The 20,920-nt window shown below is 39.2% G+C and overlaps 1 protein-coding gene across 1 annotated transcript; it reads right to left on the bottom strand.

Moving 5' to 3' along the window:
* Positions 1 to 1,144: 1,144 nt before the first annotated feature.
* Positions 1,145 to 3,477, bottom strand: LOC149217213 (uncharacterized). The gene is made up of 2 exons (XM_089390161.1): positions 3,282 to 3,477; positions 1,145 to 1,629 (listed from the first exon to the last, which is right to left on the bottom strand). The coding sequence occupies exons 1-2, from the start codon at positions 3,475 to 3,477 to the stop codon at positions 1,145 to 1,147; spliced, it is 681 nt and encodes a 226-aa protein (XP_089246287.1).
* Between the last annotated feature and the right edge of the window lie 17,443 nt (positions 3,478 to 20,920).

Genomic DNA, 20,920 nt, shown 5'->3' on the forward strand with positions numbered 1-20,920 from the left:
CGCCAGTAGCCTTTTCATGACCCAGTAAACATGCAGGGCCTGTTTATACATAGTCATGCGGCCTCTCGTGTTCCTTGGATCCGGGAGGAGGTATTCCCAGTCTTCCATTTCTGACCCTGATTGCCTCTGGGTCGATTCTTCCTCCAAATGCTGGATTATCCTTCTGATGTCTTTATTGGTGTTCTCACAATAGGCTTCCTCCGTAAACTGAATCCTCTTCTTTAATGATTTCCTGTATTTTCTTGCTGGTGCTGGTTCATTCTCTACCCGTCTCCCTTCTAATCCTCCTCTTCCTCTGCTTCGTTGTCCTCGTCCCTGTCCTGCTCTTCCTCTGTTCTTGTAATTTCCCCTACCTTCCTGACTCTTCGTGCCTGAGGTGCTTCCGAAGTCACCTCTCTCCTCTCGCCATTTTTTACTCCTGTCTACCTGCTCCCTGTCCTCGTGTATTTTATCCTTTGCTGACCCTGCATCCTTCCATATCTTCTTGCGCGATTGTTCCTCTCTATCCTGGTCCGAGTCAAACATTTCTACTTCTTCTTCCGTGTCATCTTGGATCGTCTCATACTCCTCTGCTGCTTCTCCCTCTTCGATTCCTTTCCCCTTCTTTCCCTGGCTTCTCCGTTCTCTGTTGTCTTCACCCTCGTCCTTCCTCGTTCTCCTCCTTGTCGCCATTCGATACTTCATTCTGGCATTGTCCGCTTGTCTTCTCCATCTTCTCTGCCTTACTATTACCCTGCCCAGAGCTTTCACTACTCTGTCTCTTCGCAGATCCTCGGCCCAATTGTTTAACGTTCTCCTCTGTTTATCTCACCTTCCTTTATGATGTCTCCTCCGATGATTCTCCTCGTCTCTCGTCACTCGCTTCACCTACCACTTGTTGATTTCATCACCACCCACCTCCTTTCGTCCTTCTTCTATACGGTCATTCGCACGTTCGAGCACTGCCGCATTACCTCCACCGACTTCTTCCTTCATTGCCTCGTCCCCGTCCCTTCTCGATATGATACCTTTGTTGATAATCCCTCTGTCCTCCTTCATCATTACCTGACTCTCTTTTGCCTCGTCATCCTCCCTTACCTGATCTATATTAATTGCCCTGATCGTCGTCATTATCACCCCGATTGGGGGTCTCTCGGTGTCTCTTTTATTGAGTTGCGGATTCATTATGGTCTTGAGTGATTATAGTGGTGAGTTCATCCCATCCCAGTTTATTCCTTATTGTTGGCCAACTGTTGTCGATCTTATCCTCCTGTTCTTTACTCCCACAGTTTGCAAGGTAGCTTGCAGCCTTGTTTCCTTTTCTCTTGACGTGATTGATGATTTTGTAGTCTATTCTCTTTAATAATTCCACCAAGTCTTGGACGATCCCAACCGTCCTCCAGCTTCTAGCTACTTGCTCCCATTCTTTCCCATTGTTGAGTTTTCGTAATATTTCTACAACTATCTGAGAATCGCCTTCTATTTCCAGATTTGTGTAGCCATTCCTTACTGCTATCCTTAGACCTTGATAGATAGCCCACAGTTCTACTTCATTGTTAGTCATTTCTCCTCCCCCTTCCGCGTACACCCATCTTGTGAGTTTCTCACTGTCCCTAAAGATGCCCCCAAAGCCTGCCGGTCCTGGGTTCCCTTTAGAAGCCCCGTCAAAATTCAACTTAATGAAATTTTTCCCGGGGTATCTGAACTGATCTGGACTCTAAGTTTTAGCTCGTTGTTGCTTTTCCTTTCTGGGATGTACCATGCCAAAATCCATGTTTAGTTTTGTTAAGATTCTTCCTTCTTCCGGGTTCGCCTTCCAATCTTCCTCTTCCCACATTTCAGCCAGAAAAGTTTCTCTAATCACCTTTTTAATTCCTTTCCATATCCTTTCTGGATTATTGGGCTTATCTATAAAAATTCTTCAATTTCGTTCCTTCCACAGAACCCATATCACGAATCCTACTGTTAAATTCCAACTTCTCCTTACCACCTTGCATGAAAATTGTCTCTCACCCCATTGAAAGATAGTGTTTTTTATGTCACTAGGGTCTCTATTTGCTTTTCCAAAGAGACTTCTGACCTCCTCCCGTTGATGTTGGGCGAATGGGCAGGCTTTCAAAATGTGTTCCTGGGTTTCGGTCCCCGTTTTGCAAAGGCTGCATCTCGAGGGTTCGAAGAATCCTCTCTTCTGGATCTTATCCCATGTTAGGATTCTTTCTCTTCCAACTAGCCACGCAAATATGATTATCTTTGGCCACCACTTACTATTCCAGATAACTTTCCATTCTGCATTTTCTTCCTCCCTCTCCTAATGATTTGTCAGATAATATGCTTCCTTGACTGTAAAGGTCCCTTTCGCAGATTTTCCCCATCTAAGAATATCCAGTCCTGGTCTGGCTTTAATTTTCCTGGATTCTAGTTCTTTTATATATATTCCTTGCTGCTCTTGGTCTATGTTTTCATCCCATTCTTCTGGCCTTCTCCATGTTCTCCATATCCCATTTGGCTCCCCTTCTTTCCAGTAGTCTCTCACATATTCTCGCCTTCCCCTATCGCTTTTTGTTGTGTACTTTGCAAGGCTTATATACTGGCCAATTTGTTTCTTTGTTGCCACCCCTCATCCAAAAATCTAGCAGTACCTCCTCCTCGTATTTCCCAAAAGGCATAATTGTTTATGATATATCTACTTTGGCTTGCTAGTTCCTAGATTGCGGAGCCCTTGGGAGTATCTTCAGCTCTAAAGATGCCTGCCGTTGTTGCGGGCATGTTATATTTCTAGGTCCATATTCTCCTCCATAATTCATTTCCTCCCCTCATCCACCTCCACCACAATTTTGCTCCTAGCACTTTGTTCAGCATTTCCGGGTCTCTAAGACCTAGACCCCCTTCTTCTTTTCTTTTAATCAAGCTTTTCCACGAAACCAGTGCCCATTTCCTCTGCTGCTTTGGCCCTCCCCATATGAATTTGCTAAAGATTTCTTTCATTCTCATGCATATCCCTTTGGGGGCAACCGTTATAGATAGAGGGTAAATAGGTATCGAATATAAGACTGATTTCAATAACACCAATCTACCTGCTACGTTCAGCGATCTAAAAGACCAACTTGCAAGCCTATTCTTGAGTCTCTCTATAATTTGTTGTCAGTTTTACATTCTTGTGGGGTTTGTATCTAGCTGATTCCCCAGGTACTTTGTTGGAAGTTCTCCATGTTTGAACCCTAACATTCTGGTTAGATGAGCCTTAATAGTGTCTAGAGTGTTAAAGATGAAGGTACATGATTTCTCTTTATTTATCTCCATACCAGATGCCTCCATAAACACATCCAGGATTCTTTTCACGGCCCTTACCTCCTTTATTGAAACTTCACAGAAGAGCATGACATCGTCTACAAACTGCTGATGTGTAATGGGCAGATTGTTACCCCATAGCCTTAAGCCTTTAATTTTCCTTTCCCTCAACTCTTTTTTAAAATACCTTCCCAAACCCTCAGCAACCATTATGAACAAGAAGGGAGATATAAGATCCCCCTATCTTATTCCTCTAGTAGCACTGAAAGTTGACGATGGAACCCCAGTTAGCATGACTGAAAAATAGGCGTTGATATCATACTATAAACCCAAACTATCCATATACTACTAAATCCAAAGGCCCCAAGGATTGTCTTGATGTATTTCCAGTTTAAGCAATGATATGCTTTTGACAGATCGAGCTTTATCATCATTCCTTTCTATTTTGTCTGTTTTAGATAATGTATCGTTTCCTGGGTTACTACTAGTCCGTCGAGAATTTGCCTTCCCTCCACAAATCCTGTTTGCTCAGGTGAAATTATGCTAGGGAGAATGGGCTTTAGTCTTTTTGCTATTAGAGTGGCAATTATTTTGTATATTACATTGCAGAGGGCTATTGGTCTAAAACCCTGGGCTGTTTCAGAATTAGCATTTTTAGGATCAAAGTAGGGAAAGTCGAATTCAGACCCGTCCATACCTTTTGCTTCATGCGAGATTCCTCTACTGCCTTCAGGATCTCCTGTCCAAGAAAATGCCAACCTGCTTGATAAAACTCCACGGTGTATCCATCTGGTCTTGGTGCTTTGTTTTTTTTCATACCCTTAACAATTTCCTCCACTTCCTCTAATGTGGCTGCCCTCCTCAACGCCTTGTTCTGTTCTTCTGTTATTATTCTAGGAATCTCTTTGTAGATGAGGTCTGTAGCTGCTTCTCTATCTACTTGAGGTTCTGTTAGGATGTCTTTATGGTATCCTACCAATACTTGCTCAATTCTTTCTTGATCAAATATCCTTTCTCCTTCTTCATTTTTAATGGAAAAGATCATGTTCCTTTGCCTATGTTGAATCATAGCTTGGTGGAAAAACTTGGTGTTTCTTTCTCCCTCGCGTAGCCAGTTAATCCCGGATTTTTGTCTCCATAGGATCTCCTCCTGTTTCCTCCGTTCTTCCAGTTGGCTTATTATAATTCATTATTCTTTACTGCTATCCTCATTCCTGCCCTCTGTAATCATTTTTTGTTGTATCTCTTCCATTTCTTTCTCTAGCTTCTGTTTCTCCTCCATTATATTCCCAAACTCGTCCTTATTCCATTTTTTGATTTTCCCTTTCAGTTCTTTGAGTTTTAACTGAAAAGTATGCATCTTCCCTCTTCCTTTTTGTGTACTTTGAGTCCACCATTTCTCTACTTTAGACAAGAACTGAGGGTTCCTGAGCTAGAAGGCCTCAAACCTGAAGGGTTTTTTGCAGGAGTTTTTCTTAATATCTATTTCCAGCCTGATCGGCCAATGGTCCGAACCCATCGCCGACATAATTTTAGCTTCCACAAATACATCCCGGTTCATTATCTGAATACTATATAGTTATTATTATTATTATTATAATATTTTATTATTATAATAATAATATAATGAATATTATTATAATAAGAACAATGAAGACCAATTATTTATTATTTATGATAATTAATAACTATGCAAATAATAGCACTATATTCTTATATAATTATATATTTATTATTATTATATTAATATTATTATAATAATAATACAATATAATTGTTATTTTTTTATAATTTTATATTATTATATTATTTTAGTAGTATAATGGTAATATAATATTATTATGAGCTATTCTTATTATTAATTAATATGTATTAGGAGTTTATATAATTATTATAATATTAATATAATATCTATATAATAATATATATAAATAATCTGGTTGTTAATATTTATACAGTTATTAATAATCCTAAACATTGATAATAATTAACCTTATGTATACAAACCGTAAGATAAATATTAAAAATACTAAAGCCTAAGAATAATAATAATAATAGTTTATATTACTATAATAATATTAATATAATAATCATAAATATATAAGAATATAAGAATATAGTTGCTATTATTTGTATAGTTATTAATTATCATGAATAATAAATAATTGGTCTTTATTGTTCTTATTATAATAATATATTATAATAATATTGATCATATTATTATTATAATAATAATTATATTTGTACATTACTATAATAATATAATAATATTATAATATTATAATCAAATATTATTATTGAGCAGGAGCATGCGGGAGCAGGGAAGAGCGTTCAGAGTTCAGCGCGCGCAGGGGTTGTCAGAATACCTATGAAGGGTGGACGAGGAGGGGGCTCCACTCCCTCCTACAAGGAGGCCCTGGCCAGCAGGGGGAAAAAGCCTCTAGAAGATGTTAGGGAAACACGGGTGGAAGGAAAAAAGAATGCGGAAGCGGGAACAGAAGAACTCACAAAAAAGGATCAAAATCACACAAAAGACAAGGAGGTAGAAGACAAAGAAATAGGAAACTAAAGACAAGAAACACAAGGGACCCTGCAAACCCAAAACAGATATAACTCCCAGGGTGATTTTAAATAATACATAGCTGCAAGCGTACAGGGAACACATGGGGACATATGCCATCATATGTAAGTTTATGGGACTATGGCCCACTAAAAAAGCTCTACAATCATGGATCAGATACCACTGGAAACCTAAAGGAAGCATAGATCTTCACCTTGGGTCTAAGGGTTTCTTTAAGATGGTGTTCACAAATATTGAAGACAAGGACAAAATATTTGAAGGAGGGCCCTACTTCTATGCTACTGTAGGACTCTATATGAGACGTTGGGTTATGAACTTTGTCCCAGAAAAGGAGACTTTTACTTCAGTTCCAATTTGGGTAAGACTCTACTCTCTACCTCTTGATTACCGTCAAAATGAATCGTTAGTGGCCATAGGCAATAAATTAGGATGCTATGTTAAAGCCTCTGAAGCCGCCAAAAGGGGAAAATATACTTCCTTTGCCAGAATTTGTGTGGAAATGGACCTATCAGGAGCTCTACCGGAGGAGATAATCTTGGAAGTTTTTGATGAAGAATGGGTACAAACAGTAGATTACGAACACATTCCATTCAGATGTCGCAAATGCCATGAACATGGACATCTTTTTAGAGACTTTCCGCTCAACAAGGAAATAAACAAAAGCAGAAGCAATACAGTGAAAGAATCAGATAGCTTTCTGAAAGTGGTTAACCGAAGTAGAGGAAGTAAGAGAGGTCCGAAGAATCCGCAGCGAGAAGAAAAATAGTTTAGGCAAAATAGTTTCCAGGTGCTTCAGGAATAGGAAGAGAATACTAAAGAAGAATAAGCAATGGAAGGGAGTTTTGCAGAAAAGGGGGAAGGAAAAAACCCAGAACAAACACAAAATGATGAGTGTTAGAAAGAAGCTACTATCAGTGATGTGGAACAAGAAATGGATCAGGAAATGACCTAGAATGACACGGACCCAGAGGACCACATGAACTAATAGAAATTCTTGACAAAGAAAACCTAGACCTACAAGGCTTCTTGAGGCAGGGCACCACAGGGGGAGTGGATTCGCTACCTCAAGAGGAACTCAACAGAATACAACAACTGTTTCTATGGAGATCGCAAACAGGGGAGCTAGAGCGATGTTACAACATAGAAAAATAGGACAATAGAGGAGTGAAAATGATGAAAACTCCACTGGGACTAGTCAATAGAAACCCAGGCAAGAAAAGAGGTAGGAAAAAGCAAAATGAACTCTTGATGAATTCAAGGAAGCTGATGATCAATTCAGGTAAGATGAAAGACTTAGCCAGCTACTCCTTTACCAATATTTCATAATGAAGTTGACATCTTGGAATATTAGAGGTCTAGGAAGTAAGAAAAAGCAGAGGATGCTTAGTAACAGAATGAAACAAGAAATGTCGGATATAATGTTCATCCAAGAAACGAAATGTTCCATTCAAAAAGTAAGACAAATCCACAGCAAATGGCTCAGCAGCTATGAGTTCCTAGAAGTTAAAGCAGAGAATACAGCAGGGGGTATACTCACTCTATGGAATCCCCACAAAATAGCCATTCTGGACGCTGAGGCTTCTAGAAATTACTTATCAGTTGTCATTCAACCGGTAGGAGAAAGGGACACCTTTCTGGTCACAAATGTTTATGGTCCTCAGAAAGTAGATGACAAACTTAAGTTTCTAGACACCCTGGTAGATCTCAGGAATAGACACACAGACAAACCCTGGATCATGGGAGGGGATTTCAACATGATTAAATCCCTTTCAGAGAAAAAGGGAGGTACAAGAGCTCTAAGCAAAGACTCCATGGCTTTCCAAACCTTTTCTGATAACATAAATCTGGTTGATACTAATTGGAATACTGGCCTATTCACTTGGAATAACAGGAGGGGAGGAGAGGCCCTTGTTGCCTCAAAGCTAGACAGATTCTTTATCTCTGAGAATCTTATGCTGAATGGTAAAGAGGTCACGGCGCGAGTTCTGCCCTTTGGAGGCTCAGACCATTGGCCAATTCAACTGGAAATCAAAGGTATAGGCACTCCTAGAAACCCTTCAGATTTGAGAATATTTGGCTGTCTCACCCAGACTTCATAAGCAACATTGAGAGATGGTGGTCAGAGGACTTGCAGATTCAGGGGACCAGTATGTATCTTCTTCACAAAAGACTAAAGCACATCAAATCCAGGCTTAAAGAATGGAACAAGAAGGATTTTGGTAACATTTTTGATGAGAAGAAAGCAGTTGAAAACAAAATGTTGGTTCTCAACCAAGCTCTAATCAAGGAAGGCTTTGATAAAGACTTCAGCAAGCAAGCAGATAAACTTCATCAAGAATGGGATAATCTATGTAGACAAGAGGAAATATTTTGGAGACAAAAGTCTAGAGTTCAATGGCTAAAAGAAGGAGAACGTAACACTAAGTTTTTCCACAGAACCACCATGGCCAATAGAACTCACAATAGCATCTCTTCGATCAAGAATGAAGAAGGAGAACTGTAGATCTCCCATAAAGCGATAGAAGATGTGTTAGTTCACCACTTCCAAGGTATAACACAGGAGAACAATTCGGATAGAGAGCAAGCTATCAGGGAAATAACCACTAATGTACCGAAACTAGTATCCAGAGAGGACAACTTCAACCTGAACAGACCAGTAACGGAAGGGGAACTAAGTGATGTCCTCAAAGACATGCAGAATGGCAAAGCTCCAGGCCCGGATGGGTTCAATGTGGACTTTTTCAAAGCTTGCTGGAATATTGTTAAGCAGGACATTTTAAAGGTTGTGGAGGATTCCAGATCTAACAAAACCATTCTGAAGGCCCTCAACACTTCCTTCATCGCCCTGATCCCCAAACAGGAAATTGCTCAAACTCCGGATAAATACAGACCCATAGCCCTATGCAACGTTATCTATAAGATCATATCCAAGGTTGTGGCTAACAGACTCAAACCTTTGCTTCTAGTCCTGGTTTCTGGAGAGCAATCAGGTTATGTGGAAGGTAGACAAATTCTGGATAATATCATACAAGCGCATGAGGTGGTGCACTCTTTAACTAGTAAGAAGCAGGTGGGTATGATCATGCAATTAGATATTGCCAAAGCTTATGACAAGGTAAATTGGGTCTACCTTAAGAAAATGTTGATTGCTTTTGGATTTGATCACAGCTGGGTCAGATGGGTTATGGCACTGGTGACCTCCACCAGTTTTTCTATTTTGGTCAATGGCTCTCCCTCAGAGATTTTTAGTCCCTCAAGAGGCCTCAGATAGGGCGACCCACTCTCCCCCTTTCTTTTTATCATTATGATGGAAGGACTGGGGAGAGCAATAAAGCAGGTGAAATCAGCAGGAAAGATCAAAGGTCTACAACTTACTGACAATGGTCAGCCCCTGACTCACCAACAGTTTGTAGATGACACCATGCTGCAGGGGATCCCCACAGTCCAAGAAGCTTCAAACTACAAAAAGATTTTGAGGCTTTTTTCCTCGGCTTCAGGTATGGAAGTTAATCTATCCAAATCTAAAATCTTCTTCTTCAATACCAATATTGCTATTCAGAAAAATATCTCTAGAATTCTTGGCTTTCAAAGGGATTTCCTTCCTTCAAAATATTTAGGAGTCCCTCTAACTGCAAAACCTTTGCTAAAAAGTATATGGGAACCTTTGATCAACAAGTTGCAGGACAAAGTAAATAAATGGACCATCAGATCTTTAAACCTTGCTGGCAGGTTAGTTCTTACAAAATTAGTGCTTCAAGCAATCCCTATTTTCATGTTATCAGCCCTCCCTGCTCCAAAAGGGGTCCTTCAGCAATTGAGAAATATTCAAAGAAACTTCCTTTGGGGCAAGGAGGAGTCTAAGAGAAAATGGGCCTTGGTGTCTTGGGATAAAATTTGCAAGCCCAAGAACCATGGAGGTCTTGGATTGGATGATCAGGAGATTCTCAGTAAGACTTTAGGGGCCAAACTTTGGTGGCGGTGGGTCCAACATCTAGAGACTCCATGGGAAAATATTTGGAAAGAAAAATATGCCAGCTCCTGGCAGAATGGTAATCTTATAAGAATGACAGGAAATATAAAGGGTTCTTATATTTGGAACAAAGCCTGGGAGAACAGAAGACTAGTACAAGAGAATAGATTCTGGGAAATTAGAGATGGAAATCTTGCTCTTTTTTGGGAAGATAAGTGGCAGCAAGAACCAATTCTGGCTATAGAAGAATTTTTTGAGCTTAAACAAGAGTCAGATTCCCAAGGGTTAATAAAGGTTAAGGATTTCTGGACACATTCTCATCCTACGGATAAGTGGAGAACATGGAGAAACGTAGAATGCAGAAATAACAATCTCCTGAAAACCAAAGCAGAGGAGCTCAGGAAAATACTAGATAAAAGGAAGATCTTAGTGGCAGAGGGACAAGACCAACTGAGATGGGGGAATAACAGTGAGGGTACCTTTATTCTTAAGGAAGCTAAAAGCATTCTTCTTGAATTGGATCCTCGGAGTCCAGACAAAATATGGCAAAATCTCTGGAGGCATCAAGGGTGGATGAAAATCAAACTCTTCATGTGGGTTGTGTACCACAAAAAAATCCTTACTTGGGATAACATTAGGAAAAGAGGGTTTCAAGGGCCTTCCAGGTGCCCGCTCTGTGAATCTCAAGAAGAAACTATGGAACATTTACTCAACAACTGCATCGTCACATCCTGGTTGTGGGATTTTTTTGCTACTATTTTTCAACAATCTGATAGAGACAGAGGGTGCATCATTAACACCCTCAGCATATGGAGGAAAAATTTCTCGGAGAATGAAATTCTTAACTCAGCTTGGGCTCTCACACCTAGCTTCATCATATGGAACGTGTGGAAAGAGAGAAACAAAAGAATTTTTAAGGAGGAAAAAAAGACCCCCCAGCACCTGCTGGAGATAATCCTGAAACAACTCAAGGAGACAGTGAGAACTATTGTTCGCTTCCTCCCTAAAACCCCCCCCTCAGACGTAGATTTAAATGTTCTCAAGCAGCTGGGGTTGAATGGGCTTTCCCTCCTTGGCCTTGACAGGAAGCCCATTTTGTCGGATGTGGAGAAGGATTTTTGGCATCCTCCTCCAGAGGGCTATTTAAAGTACAACATTGATGGGGCTTCAAAAGGGAACCCGGGAACTGCAGGGTATGGAGGGGTCCTCAGAAATGCAGAGGGCAGTATCGTTTCCATTTTTCATTGCCACTTAGGTACAACTACCAATAACATGGCTGAACTAATGGCCATGGAACAATGCCTAGATTCACTGAAGCAGAGCAACTGTCTAAACGTCATGATAGAGGCAGATTTGGAGCTAGTTATCAAAACAGTGCAAAAAATTCATAATGGAACTGCCCCGGATAAAGTCTCTAAGCATTGGAAGCTTAATCGGGTCTTTCAAAGAATTCAAAGCCATCTTCAGGGCCTGCGCACTATTAGTTTCCACCATGTTCGCAGAAAGGCAAATAAGCTGGCGGATCTTTTGGCCAACCAAGGAGTTAGCTGCACAGAGAATAATATGTCGATGAAGTGGCAGGATTTAAGTCCAAGTAGACTGAGTGCTATTTGCGACGCACAGGCGGAAGAGGATAGGGATGTGTTTAGACTCAAAACAAGGGATAATAGCTCGATCTGATAGTCCCCTGGTTGTAGTGTCTTTGTGGGCAATTGGAGCCGATAAGAAGGGCACCCTGTCGGGCAGCCTAGATGCAAGAGCAAGAGGGTTGTTGATCTCTAATTTTTCCCCACGTCGTTGCTCGTGGAAACACTCTCTCCAGTTAATTATCCCAACCAGGATGAAGAGGTTATGTGTTTGCAAGCGGATCCAATCCTTTTGGCAGCTGGTGGTCTTAGTTTGCGGGGTCCAGTGTGCAAAACCACCTCCCAGGCGGTTCCCGACTGTTCGCACCGCCTTCAGGGTGGTAATGGTTTTAGAGTTTTCGCAGCGATCACATACATCCTGCGACACGTGGCAGAGAATGGGTTTGAAAACCGCCCTTGATCGCACATTATCTTTCCTCCATCTTGGCCCGTGCGAAATCATTCTCAGTCGTTGGATCCGGAGGCGGCAAATCAACAGTTGTAGTATGGAGGTTAAACTTCAGGCTCTTTTGTTTATCGGCTTCCTCTGTTGCCGTCAATCTCTTCGGTTTGATGGGGCGATTCTTAAGTTGGGGTTTGCTGGAGGGAGGTCGCCGGAAATTTTGCGGGTATCCCAACGAAATGAGTCCCTCCGATCTTCGTTCAGTGTCAAGCCTCTCTTCTTTTCTGGGTTCCAGGTTCAGGCGAGGGAGATCCACATGCGCAGGAAGAGCCCTGTTTTTTCGGGGGCCGGATTTTTAAGAATTCGGGGTCTCGACATGGATTACCGCCCCCAAGGCGGTTTCAGGCTGATCGCACTGCTTTCATTTGGGAAGTTGTTTTGGAGATTTCGCAACGATGCCACTCAACCTCCAACACGTGGCAGGGAGAGGGTTCCGAAAACCACTCTTCCCCGCTCACTAACGTCAGTCCTTCTTGTCCGGAGTGATATCAATATCATCCGTTGGATTTAGTAAATGGAGATCAACGGTTGAGTTTGATCTTGCAACTTGGGGGGCCGGACCTTTATTCTTCGGTCTTTTTGACTGAGCGTTTTCTTCCTTGGCCATCGATCTCAGTGCTTTTTTTTGGACGGCTTAGTTGATTCGTGCTTTTCCAAAAGCGGTGAGCGGGAAAGTTCACGGGCTTTCAGGAAGCTAGGTTACTTTTTTGTTCATTTTCCTTGGGTTCGGGTTTTCTTTGTAAGGCTATAAGGTTCTGACCTGGATGTCTTGAGCTCCACGCTTGTAAAATTGTACACTATTTTTTCGGTTTAATGAAATAGAAGGATCCACACTTGCTTTAGCCAAAAAAAATAAAAAATTAATAATACCCTGATCAAGGTGCGACTCAGATGCATTGGGATCGTTGACATGTTTAATATGATGGAGGGTGAGGTAAGAGGGCAACTTTACACCAACCCTCACACAATTCAGCCATATGGAGAGGTGGCATCATGCATGCATAAAATTTATGGTGCAGGGGATGGTGGCAAGGCTCCCTCTGAGCCAAGGTTTTATGATGACAATTCCACTACAATGATATTTAGTTTTCATGCTCTGAGAATGGTTATGGTTACAATTTTGTTGGCTGATCGATGTGGGATCAAGATGGAGCTCCAAACAGTTTGCTAACTGGGTGTGGGCGACCTCATTCCCTCTGTGGTCTCTCTTAGAGAGTATGTTTCTTTTCTAGGCTTCTTTTTCCCCACCTCCCCTGTTCGCTCAATCTCTCTGCTTTTTCACTGGAGAAGTGTTTATATATCGATGTTTGGAGTTTGTTGGAAGCTCACCCATAGTTGTTGGAAGGAAACAATGGGTCTTTATGATGCCTTGTCCGAATACTGCACTATTGTTTCTGTATATATTCCAGAATATTTTTTTCTCATATGGGGATGTATTTGGGGTTTTCCGGTCTAGAAATATATTTCTATATCATGCATGGCTTCCTGTGGTAATTACCTTGACTACCTGTTGGTTTTACTGGTCAATAAGTAGTGGTCTCTTTAGGTTCTGGATTTTATTTGTTTATCTCTTTTTCTTATCCTGAGTCGACTTGAGGAGCCTTTGTTGTTTGTCCCTGGACTCTGGGGCCAGGTCCAAAGAATTTTCCATGGAAATTGTTGAGTAGCCTACCTTTATGCTCACTGTTACCTGCATTCATGCCATGATAACTTTACAGGTTTTATATTTTGAGAGGGTTTCGAGACTTTAATCTCCTCTCCCATTGAAAGCCTAAGGTTATAACGATATGTCCCAAGCTCTGTCACACTAAGGGTTCAAAGTTAAAAAATCATATGGATCATCATGCCTTTATGAAAGGCTCTCAAGTTGGTGGTCGTCGTGGAAGCGGTAGGAATCCAGGGCCAAGCCAAGAAGGTATTCAAACCCACCCTTGCCATGTGATAAGTAGAGGCCGCAAAAAAACCTCATGGCTTATCTGAGATTGAGCCCAAGAATTTCAAATTGTACTCCACCGCAATATACCACCAAATTTCAGGTTGGGAAGCTGAGTTGAACCAATAGGAAGTAGACACAAACATTGATTTGGGTGACTAGCAGGATTTGGTGCCCAACCTTGGTCATTTCAGAGGTAGGTCTTCTCAGTATAAGAAATATTTTTATCTTTATTAGTTAATGGAAAATATAGTAGCCAAATATTTGGCTAATCCTTCAGTGGATTCCTCCAAGACTGATCATGGACTTTCAGAAATTGATAAGGAATTCCAACTAATTCAGTTCCAGCTCCAATGACATATTAGTCGTCTCAATCACATTGAAATATATTTTGTGCCTCTCTCAGACATAACTTCATGGTTCGAGGATGAAGGATCTAGCTCCAGTGGATTATTCTAATGACTAGTAGCATGTTCAGATTAGTTTTTCGGTTTCTAATTTTGTCATATGAAGAATTTGCAAAATATGCTTTCTATTTTTATCTATTTAGAATATAGAAGGTTTAAAGATACTCAGAAATATATAGCACTACTTGACAACCTTAAACTTTTCTATTTTTGGATGGCCTATGATGCAGTTAGGTGGCCAACAGATCTAGTTTCCCTCTGGGTAGGTTGAGGCCACATAACCACTTGATTTTTGGTTGTAACCTATCCTTTTTGAAGAAAATGAATGAAAAGGTCTTGTCAAGCTTAAAATAATAATAATAATAATAATAATAAAATTAAGCCATATTTAATTTAAATCTATTTAAATTATATATATTTAACGTAAATAACATATTTAAATTATATTCTAAGTGTAATTATCGTAAATCTTCCATCCACCAACTAATCCATCATGAAAACCAAAATGAGAATTAAAAGCACTAGGAGTGTTTTACAACTGCACCTTCCATCTAACCCTAAAAATTTAAGGGTACAATGAATGCAATGAATTAGTTCAATAACTGTTGTAATTCTTGTTTTCAATAGCTAAGTATGTGGTTCATTAGAAGATACAGTTTAAGTTGAAGAATTATCTCCCAGGAACCAAGCGTAGGGCAGGGGGCTAGTCACAACAAAGAAAACACCCAGCCAATTAATAGAGAACTTACATTCAACCTTATTCTTGAGGCCAATCACTATATCTAGGGTCCACCTTGGTAAGTATACGGTGTAAAGTGAATACCAGAGTCCAAAGGGCAACTTCCTTCCTCAATGCCATGTGCAATGGATATATCCCAATGACTCTTTCTTGTTGAGAAGCACGTGGCATTGGAGGTATTGAAGCTCCATCGCCATAATTAGGTTCGCTTTAAAAAAGAGAAATAGCTGGGTCAAAGAGAAAGCAGCCAAATTCGTGAGATGGCATTCGAGCTTGAGTCAAAACAATAAAACTAGAGAAATTCCTTATAGTATAGAGCAAGGAGCAAGAGAAATGTTTGGATTGCAATTGGTCTGCCTTCGAATAGATTGCAAGGCTCTATCATGGTTCATTAAGGGAATTGCAAAATTATTGAAAGACATGGTTGAGATTATTGCTCCCAGACAAAAGTCTTTGGATATATTTTTTCTCACTCAATAACTAGGGTTCGGTGATATCAAGAGAACTTTAGGGTTTTATTCACAACAAATTTCGTGTTGTATTGTGCAAGGAAACAAACACATTCAGACCAACTACGGGAAGTTGTGTTTCTCCAGTAACTGCTCCCCGTGGAAGGCCACCTGTTCTTCGTAAACAAATATGATAAGGTCTTGTGGGATTCGTTGTTCTGAACACCATGGAAATGATTGATACAAAATGAACTAACATAAGAACATTGAAATTAACTGAGTGAATTTGGTTGAAGCCTAGCTTTAAGGAACAAGTAGCCTGGAGGAAGACCATGACAACCAATGTCACTAGTTATTGCCAGTTGACTTACATGCTACTACTTACAAAGCACAAAATAGGGAAAAACACATATCATAAGAATCCACATTATGCAGGTGGATTTGGAGGAAAGGCTACATGAACAACAAAGAGAGAAGTATGTTCATGCATGTGGAAGTCTATGTGCACCACCCTCGCTTCCAGGGAGTGGAGGTAGTCATTTGTTCACGTGTGTTGACGACGTAGAATTTCCATTGAGTCTAGGATCTTGTTCTGCATTTGTTGAATATCATTGATATAGCTACCAATTCATTTCTATCTTCATACAATTTCTCCCTTGGAGTATCGATATTGAGCTTAATGTTGGTCAATTGAGCAGTAACAAACTCCAATGAGGTGGGGGCCTCTTCTTAAACTGGGGAGCGGGCTGGTGACAGAGTCGCCCCATCTCCCAAATGATGGTTGCCAATAGTTTCAGTAGCAGAGCTTGGCTCCTCTTCCTCCTGACGTCCTTCAATGCGTGGAGCCGCCCCTCCCCATTGCACATGTCTGCTCTGACAGGGCATTAGAACACCTTTGTAACCATTAGCCACCCCTGAGAGGATGGTGTTCCACCTAACCAAAGAAAAGAACCAAAACAAAATGTATTGAACTTGTAGAAGGAGTAAACAGAAGATGTTACCAAGACCTTTACCAACCCTACACTTTTGAGACTAAGGAATTGTTATGATTGTTGTCCACCGTCCTGCGAAGGAAACACCAATGGTAGAAGAACAGGAAGCCACATAGAGAGCCCAAGAGTCTATTGGAGTCGATCTTGCACAGAGCTCACTGGTCGACAAGACACCACCGGCGAGATGGCTAGCAGATTCCCCCCCACCGAGATTTCCCCATGACCAAACCGAGAGAAATTATAAGTGCCATGAGCTATCCCCATTCACCCAAAGAAAGGCTAGCGCCTTGGAGTTTCACGCTGCTTCACGGCCGGGAAAGCACCCGGATCCCATGGCCATTCCGACTGCTGGTGGTCTCCCTTCTCCAGGTTGTATGCAATGTGAAGACCATGCCCATCTACTCCTCTCTAGAACTGCAGCCAAGCAACATTAAGACAAGACAAACTATGCACCAAACACTCCCTCCTCATTACCCAAAGTCATTGAATAGCCTTTCAGGGTCTCCCTGCCTTCATATAAACTATCATGCCAAGATCCGATCTTCCGGTGTGTACAATGTACCAAGGAGCTTCATAAATTCTCGCGTGGGGCTCACAGAGGCCCATTGAGCTATGTGTATCATCACACCGACATCTGGAACCAATGTTCATCACCCCCATCGGGTAATTTTTAAAATATTATTATTATTTAATTTTTCTTTTTGTAAGCTTGGTAGGACTACAACTTTATCATGTCCAACTTCTCACCCCGATCGGGAGAGATAGCGCAAGATTTGAACCCAAAACTTCTTGTTCAGTAAGACTTCATTTCCACAACTATTATCAATTGAATTACCCCAAATAAACTATTAATATTGTTTTTAATTAATTAATAATTCATTTAAAATCATTTATTTACAATAATTAATAATAATATTAATAGTAATGTTAATTAATAATAATACTACTAAAAATATTAAAATTTAAATTAAATAATACTTAAAATTGATTTTATTAATAACAAAAAATAAAATTTTAACCAAGAACTTTCTATATAAAAAAAATCATTTTAAATTTTAATTCCTTAAAATTAATTTTCTTCCCATTAAAATTAAATATTATTTTTAATAGTTTATTAAATAGAGAAATGTTTGAAAAACAAAACAATTTTATATTAATATTAAAGTTAAAATATATAAAACAACAATAATATTATATTTCAAATATTTTTATTATTAATAAAATGGTAGTTTATCTCGAGCTTTTGTAGTACATTTTTCGATAGAATTTATCTCAAAATAAAATCTCTGTTTATTTTTTAATTATTTAAGTAAATTTAAAAATTTGGAGTTTAACACATCATTTATAAATGTTTGTGTTTCCCAAAGATATAGAGATTTGAATAAACATACAACTTCACAAGGTCTTATAACCTCTTTTATTGGACTACATCGTGTCTTTTATTCTTAGTTAGGAACAGGGTATAGCTGGCAACGAATGACACGACAATGGGGACAAATTTGGCAGAGTTAATTTTCTTGGAGTGGCCAGAATCTATCTTTCGAAATCAAAAACAGCGACGGCAAGACTGTGGGTCTCCAACGACGTGGTTACCGCAATTTGGAAATTCGAGCAGACACAGAATGGAGGCCAATTTTAATACTGAATCTTGGAGGCGAACTTAGTACACTAAATCTTACTAGAGTGGTCAGAATCTGTCTTTTCAGGTCAAAAGTATCGATGGAAAGACTGTGGTCTCCAACGACGTGGTTCCTGAAAATAGGAAATTCGACCAGACATTCGAAGGAGGCCAATTCTATTACTATATTTTCTTTCTCTTCATATACCGAAATCTAATGTTTAGACGCACAGATTTTAACGTTACATACAATGTTAAATTTCATTTCGGGATACCTCCGTGATTTTCAACGCAGCTTTGGATTCATAAAATTGGACATGGCTGTTTGAGAAATCACGTTGATAAAATGGGTGGTCTGCATTGAATACTGGAGATATGCCAATGGTTTGATTGTATGCCACATGCTTTACTTTGAAGAAGTGGCTTTAATGCATGTCATAGTTTTGTTTCAGAGATGTTGCAGCCCTCCTTAAAACTACCTGCCAACCCTGTGAAGAAGAAGATAATGTATTTTCACACAGTAGAAGCGAATACAGTTGCAGAATAATTTGAGATAATCACAGTGCATAATGGTGTCTTTTTTATAGTATCCTTACTGGACTTATTAGGCGTTTGACATGAAATATCTTTGTCAGTGTTCTCTGTCCATTCAATTTCTTCCCTAAATTTACTTTAGCTTCGTTGCTACAGAGTCTCAAACAGCCACCTGATCTACATATTTCTCTGCCTGCCTTTCTTCTCGCAGAAGAAGAGTTAAGAACATGAAGATTAGCCGGGCGTTGCTGCTAAAATCGTTCACGATCGCTACCGCATACGTCGCCTCATGTCCAACAGATGTTGAGTACGTCCATCAACGGAGACATTGAAATTGCGGAAATACCCGATAGACCTTTTCCTCTGACGCACGAGTCGCTTAACCATGGTAACAACGAAACTACCTTCTATTTTTCTGCGAGTGCTACTCTCCATCCAATCTCCACAGCAAAGGTGCCCGCACAGGTAGTTTAGCGACCTAGAGTATCTCTGAAATCTTGTTTACACCAATCGATTTCAACGGTGGCCCTTAACGTTAGCGAAAAGTACGTACGTGCTTGTTTTTATTGCAAGTCGATGTCTTATCCGAAAAAGTTCAAAGAAGGTAAGAGTGCCCCAGCGATCAAATTGGCAAGCGTTATATTTCAATGTGAAGGTTTATTTTTATTTTTTTTGGCCCCTCTTCTTTTCATTATTAACCGGTTAAAACAGATAATTCTTATCTATATCTATATCTATATCTATATCTATAAAAGTGAAAAAAATAAAATAAAAAATTATCAGCAAATTATCAAATCTTTAATAAAATTCTCTAAAACTTATTGGTGAAATGCAAACATCTATGAGGAAGTTGACCGACAAAGTCTCAATTATGGCAAAGAAAAAAAAAAAAAACTAACTAAACTTGCACATTTGAGTTCTCTAATTCTAAAACAAAGGTCATATTCTTGATATCATTCAAGGTTTCAATTAAGGCAAAAATAAATAAATAAATAAATAAACTTGCACATTCGAGTTCTCTACTTCTAAAACGAAAGTAATATTCTTGATATCATTCAGGTGGATTTTCTATTTAAATAGATGTTTTTTTTGTTATATATGTTAGTAGCATTTTGATTGCGATTTTAGGTGTTGATATCTCCAAATTTGCTAGTAAAATGTTGGACAAAGGCCTCATCCAATGAGGCAACAAATTTGCTCGACCAAAAATGGTGGGAATCTAGCAAAAGAAAATTCAAAACATCTCAGAGTAAGAGTGTTTGAATCATTCTTTTGATGGTGGAAATAGATTGAACACTATCAAAAACCCTTGGGGCACCCAAAATCTTGAAGTTTAGTAATTGTAACCTGCATTTACAATCTTGTTAGAATTTCCATGATTTTCTAGGCAAATTTGAAAGCTGGTTAGACTACCACATAATACAAATATACAAATATTGCTTAAGTTACAAACAATAAAATGAAAAATAATTTAAAATTGCAAATATGCCTCACAAGTCATACTTCCTATTGTGTCAAGTCTACAAACTAGATCGCATCTCCAAGTACATTTGAACAAGTACATATATACAGAACATTGATTCAAGGATGGTTCTCTAGTATTACTCTATATATTAATCATATAGAGAAAATTCAATTAGGCAATTTATTTATAATCTACATAATTCAATAGGACCATTTACTTTTTCATCTCCTGGACACCATTCTTATATAGGTTCCTATAGGATTACATTGGGTTTTTTAAAAGAATCAAAATATAGTATTATTTAATGGATATCATTCCAATCTCCAATAAAAATGAAAAAGAACAATTGTTTATAACCGCCAAGAACACAATTTTCTCTAAAAGAAATAGTTACAAGATTTTTTTCCACGAGAATTATAGGCCTAATGATTGTTGCACATGTGCATTATGGTGTAGAACACCATTTGGAGAAAGCACATAAATAAAATTATTTTTTATCAACAAAAATGAATGCCTAAATTGAATACTATTTATTCACTGCTAATCAAACTCACAATGAATCAATTTTGACCCTTAGTGCCCTTTATCATGTCTTCATATTAAATAGGAATAAATAAGACACACAATTAATGTTCATAAATCCAAGCAAAGAAGCTAAGTAGGTAGTAGATACAAGAAAGTGGAGTATGTAGTAAGAAGATAGGTGGAACCATGGAGGACTGGTAGGTACCATTTGTAAATATTAGTAGCAAGAGGATGGAGAGTTGATTCTAATTATAATTGTTTATCCTTGTCAGTAGCAAAGGGACTCACTACAAGAAAAACTTTTGATTTTCATTTCTCACTACTAAGATGTAATTTCAATAAATAGATGATA

This window comes from Pinus tabuliformis, chromosome 1_1 (assembly GCF_031772625.1).
Source record: "Pinus tabuliformis cultivar Carrire ecotype Pingquan chromosome 1_1, CPIR1, whole genome shotgun sequence".
NCBI classification, from domain to species: domain Eukaryota; kingdom Viridiplantae; phylum Streptophyta; class Pinopsida; order Pinales; family Pinaceae; genus Pinus; species Pinus tabuliformis.

Excerpts from the sequence above, each read along its gene's own strand:
- LOC149217213 (XM_089390161.1), bottom strand. The coding sequence starts at position 3,477 with ATGGTTGCTGAGGGTTTGGGAAGGTATTTTAAAAAAGAGTTGAGGGAA. Across the intron at positions 1,630-3,281 it reads TGTGTTTATGGAGGCATCTG|GGAACCCAGGACCGGCAGGC; the intron begins GTATGGAGATAA and ends GGGCTTCTAAAG.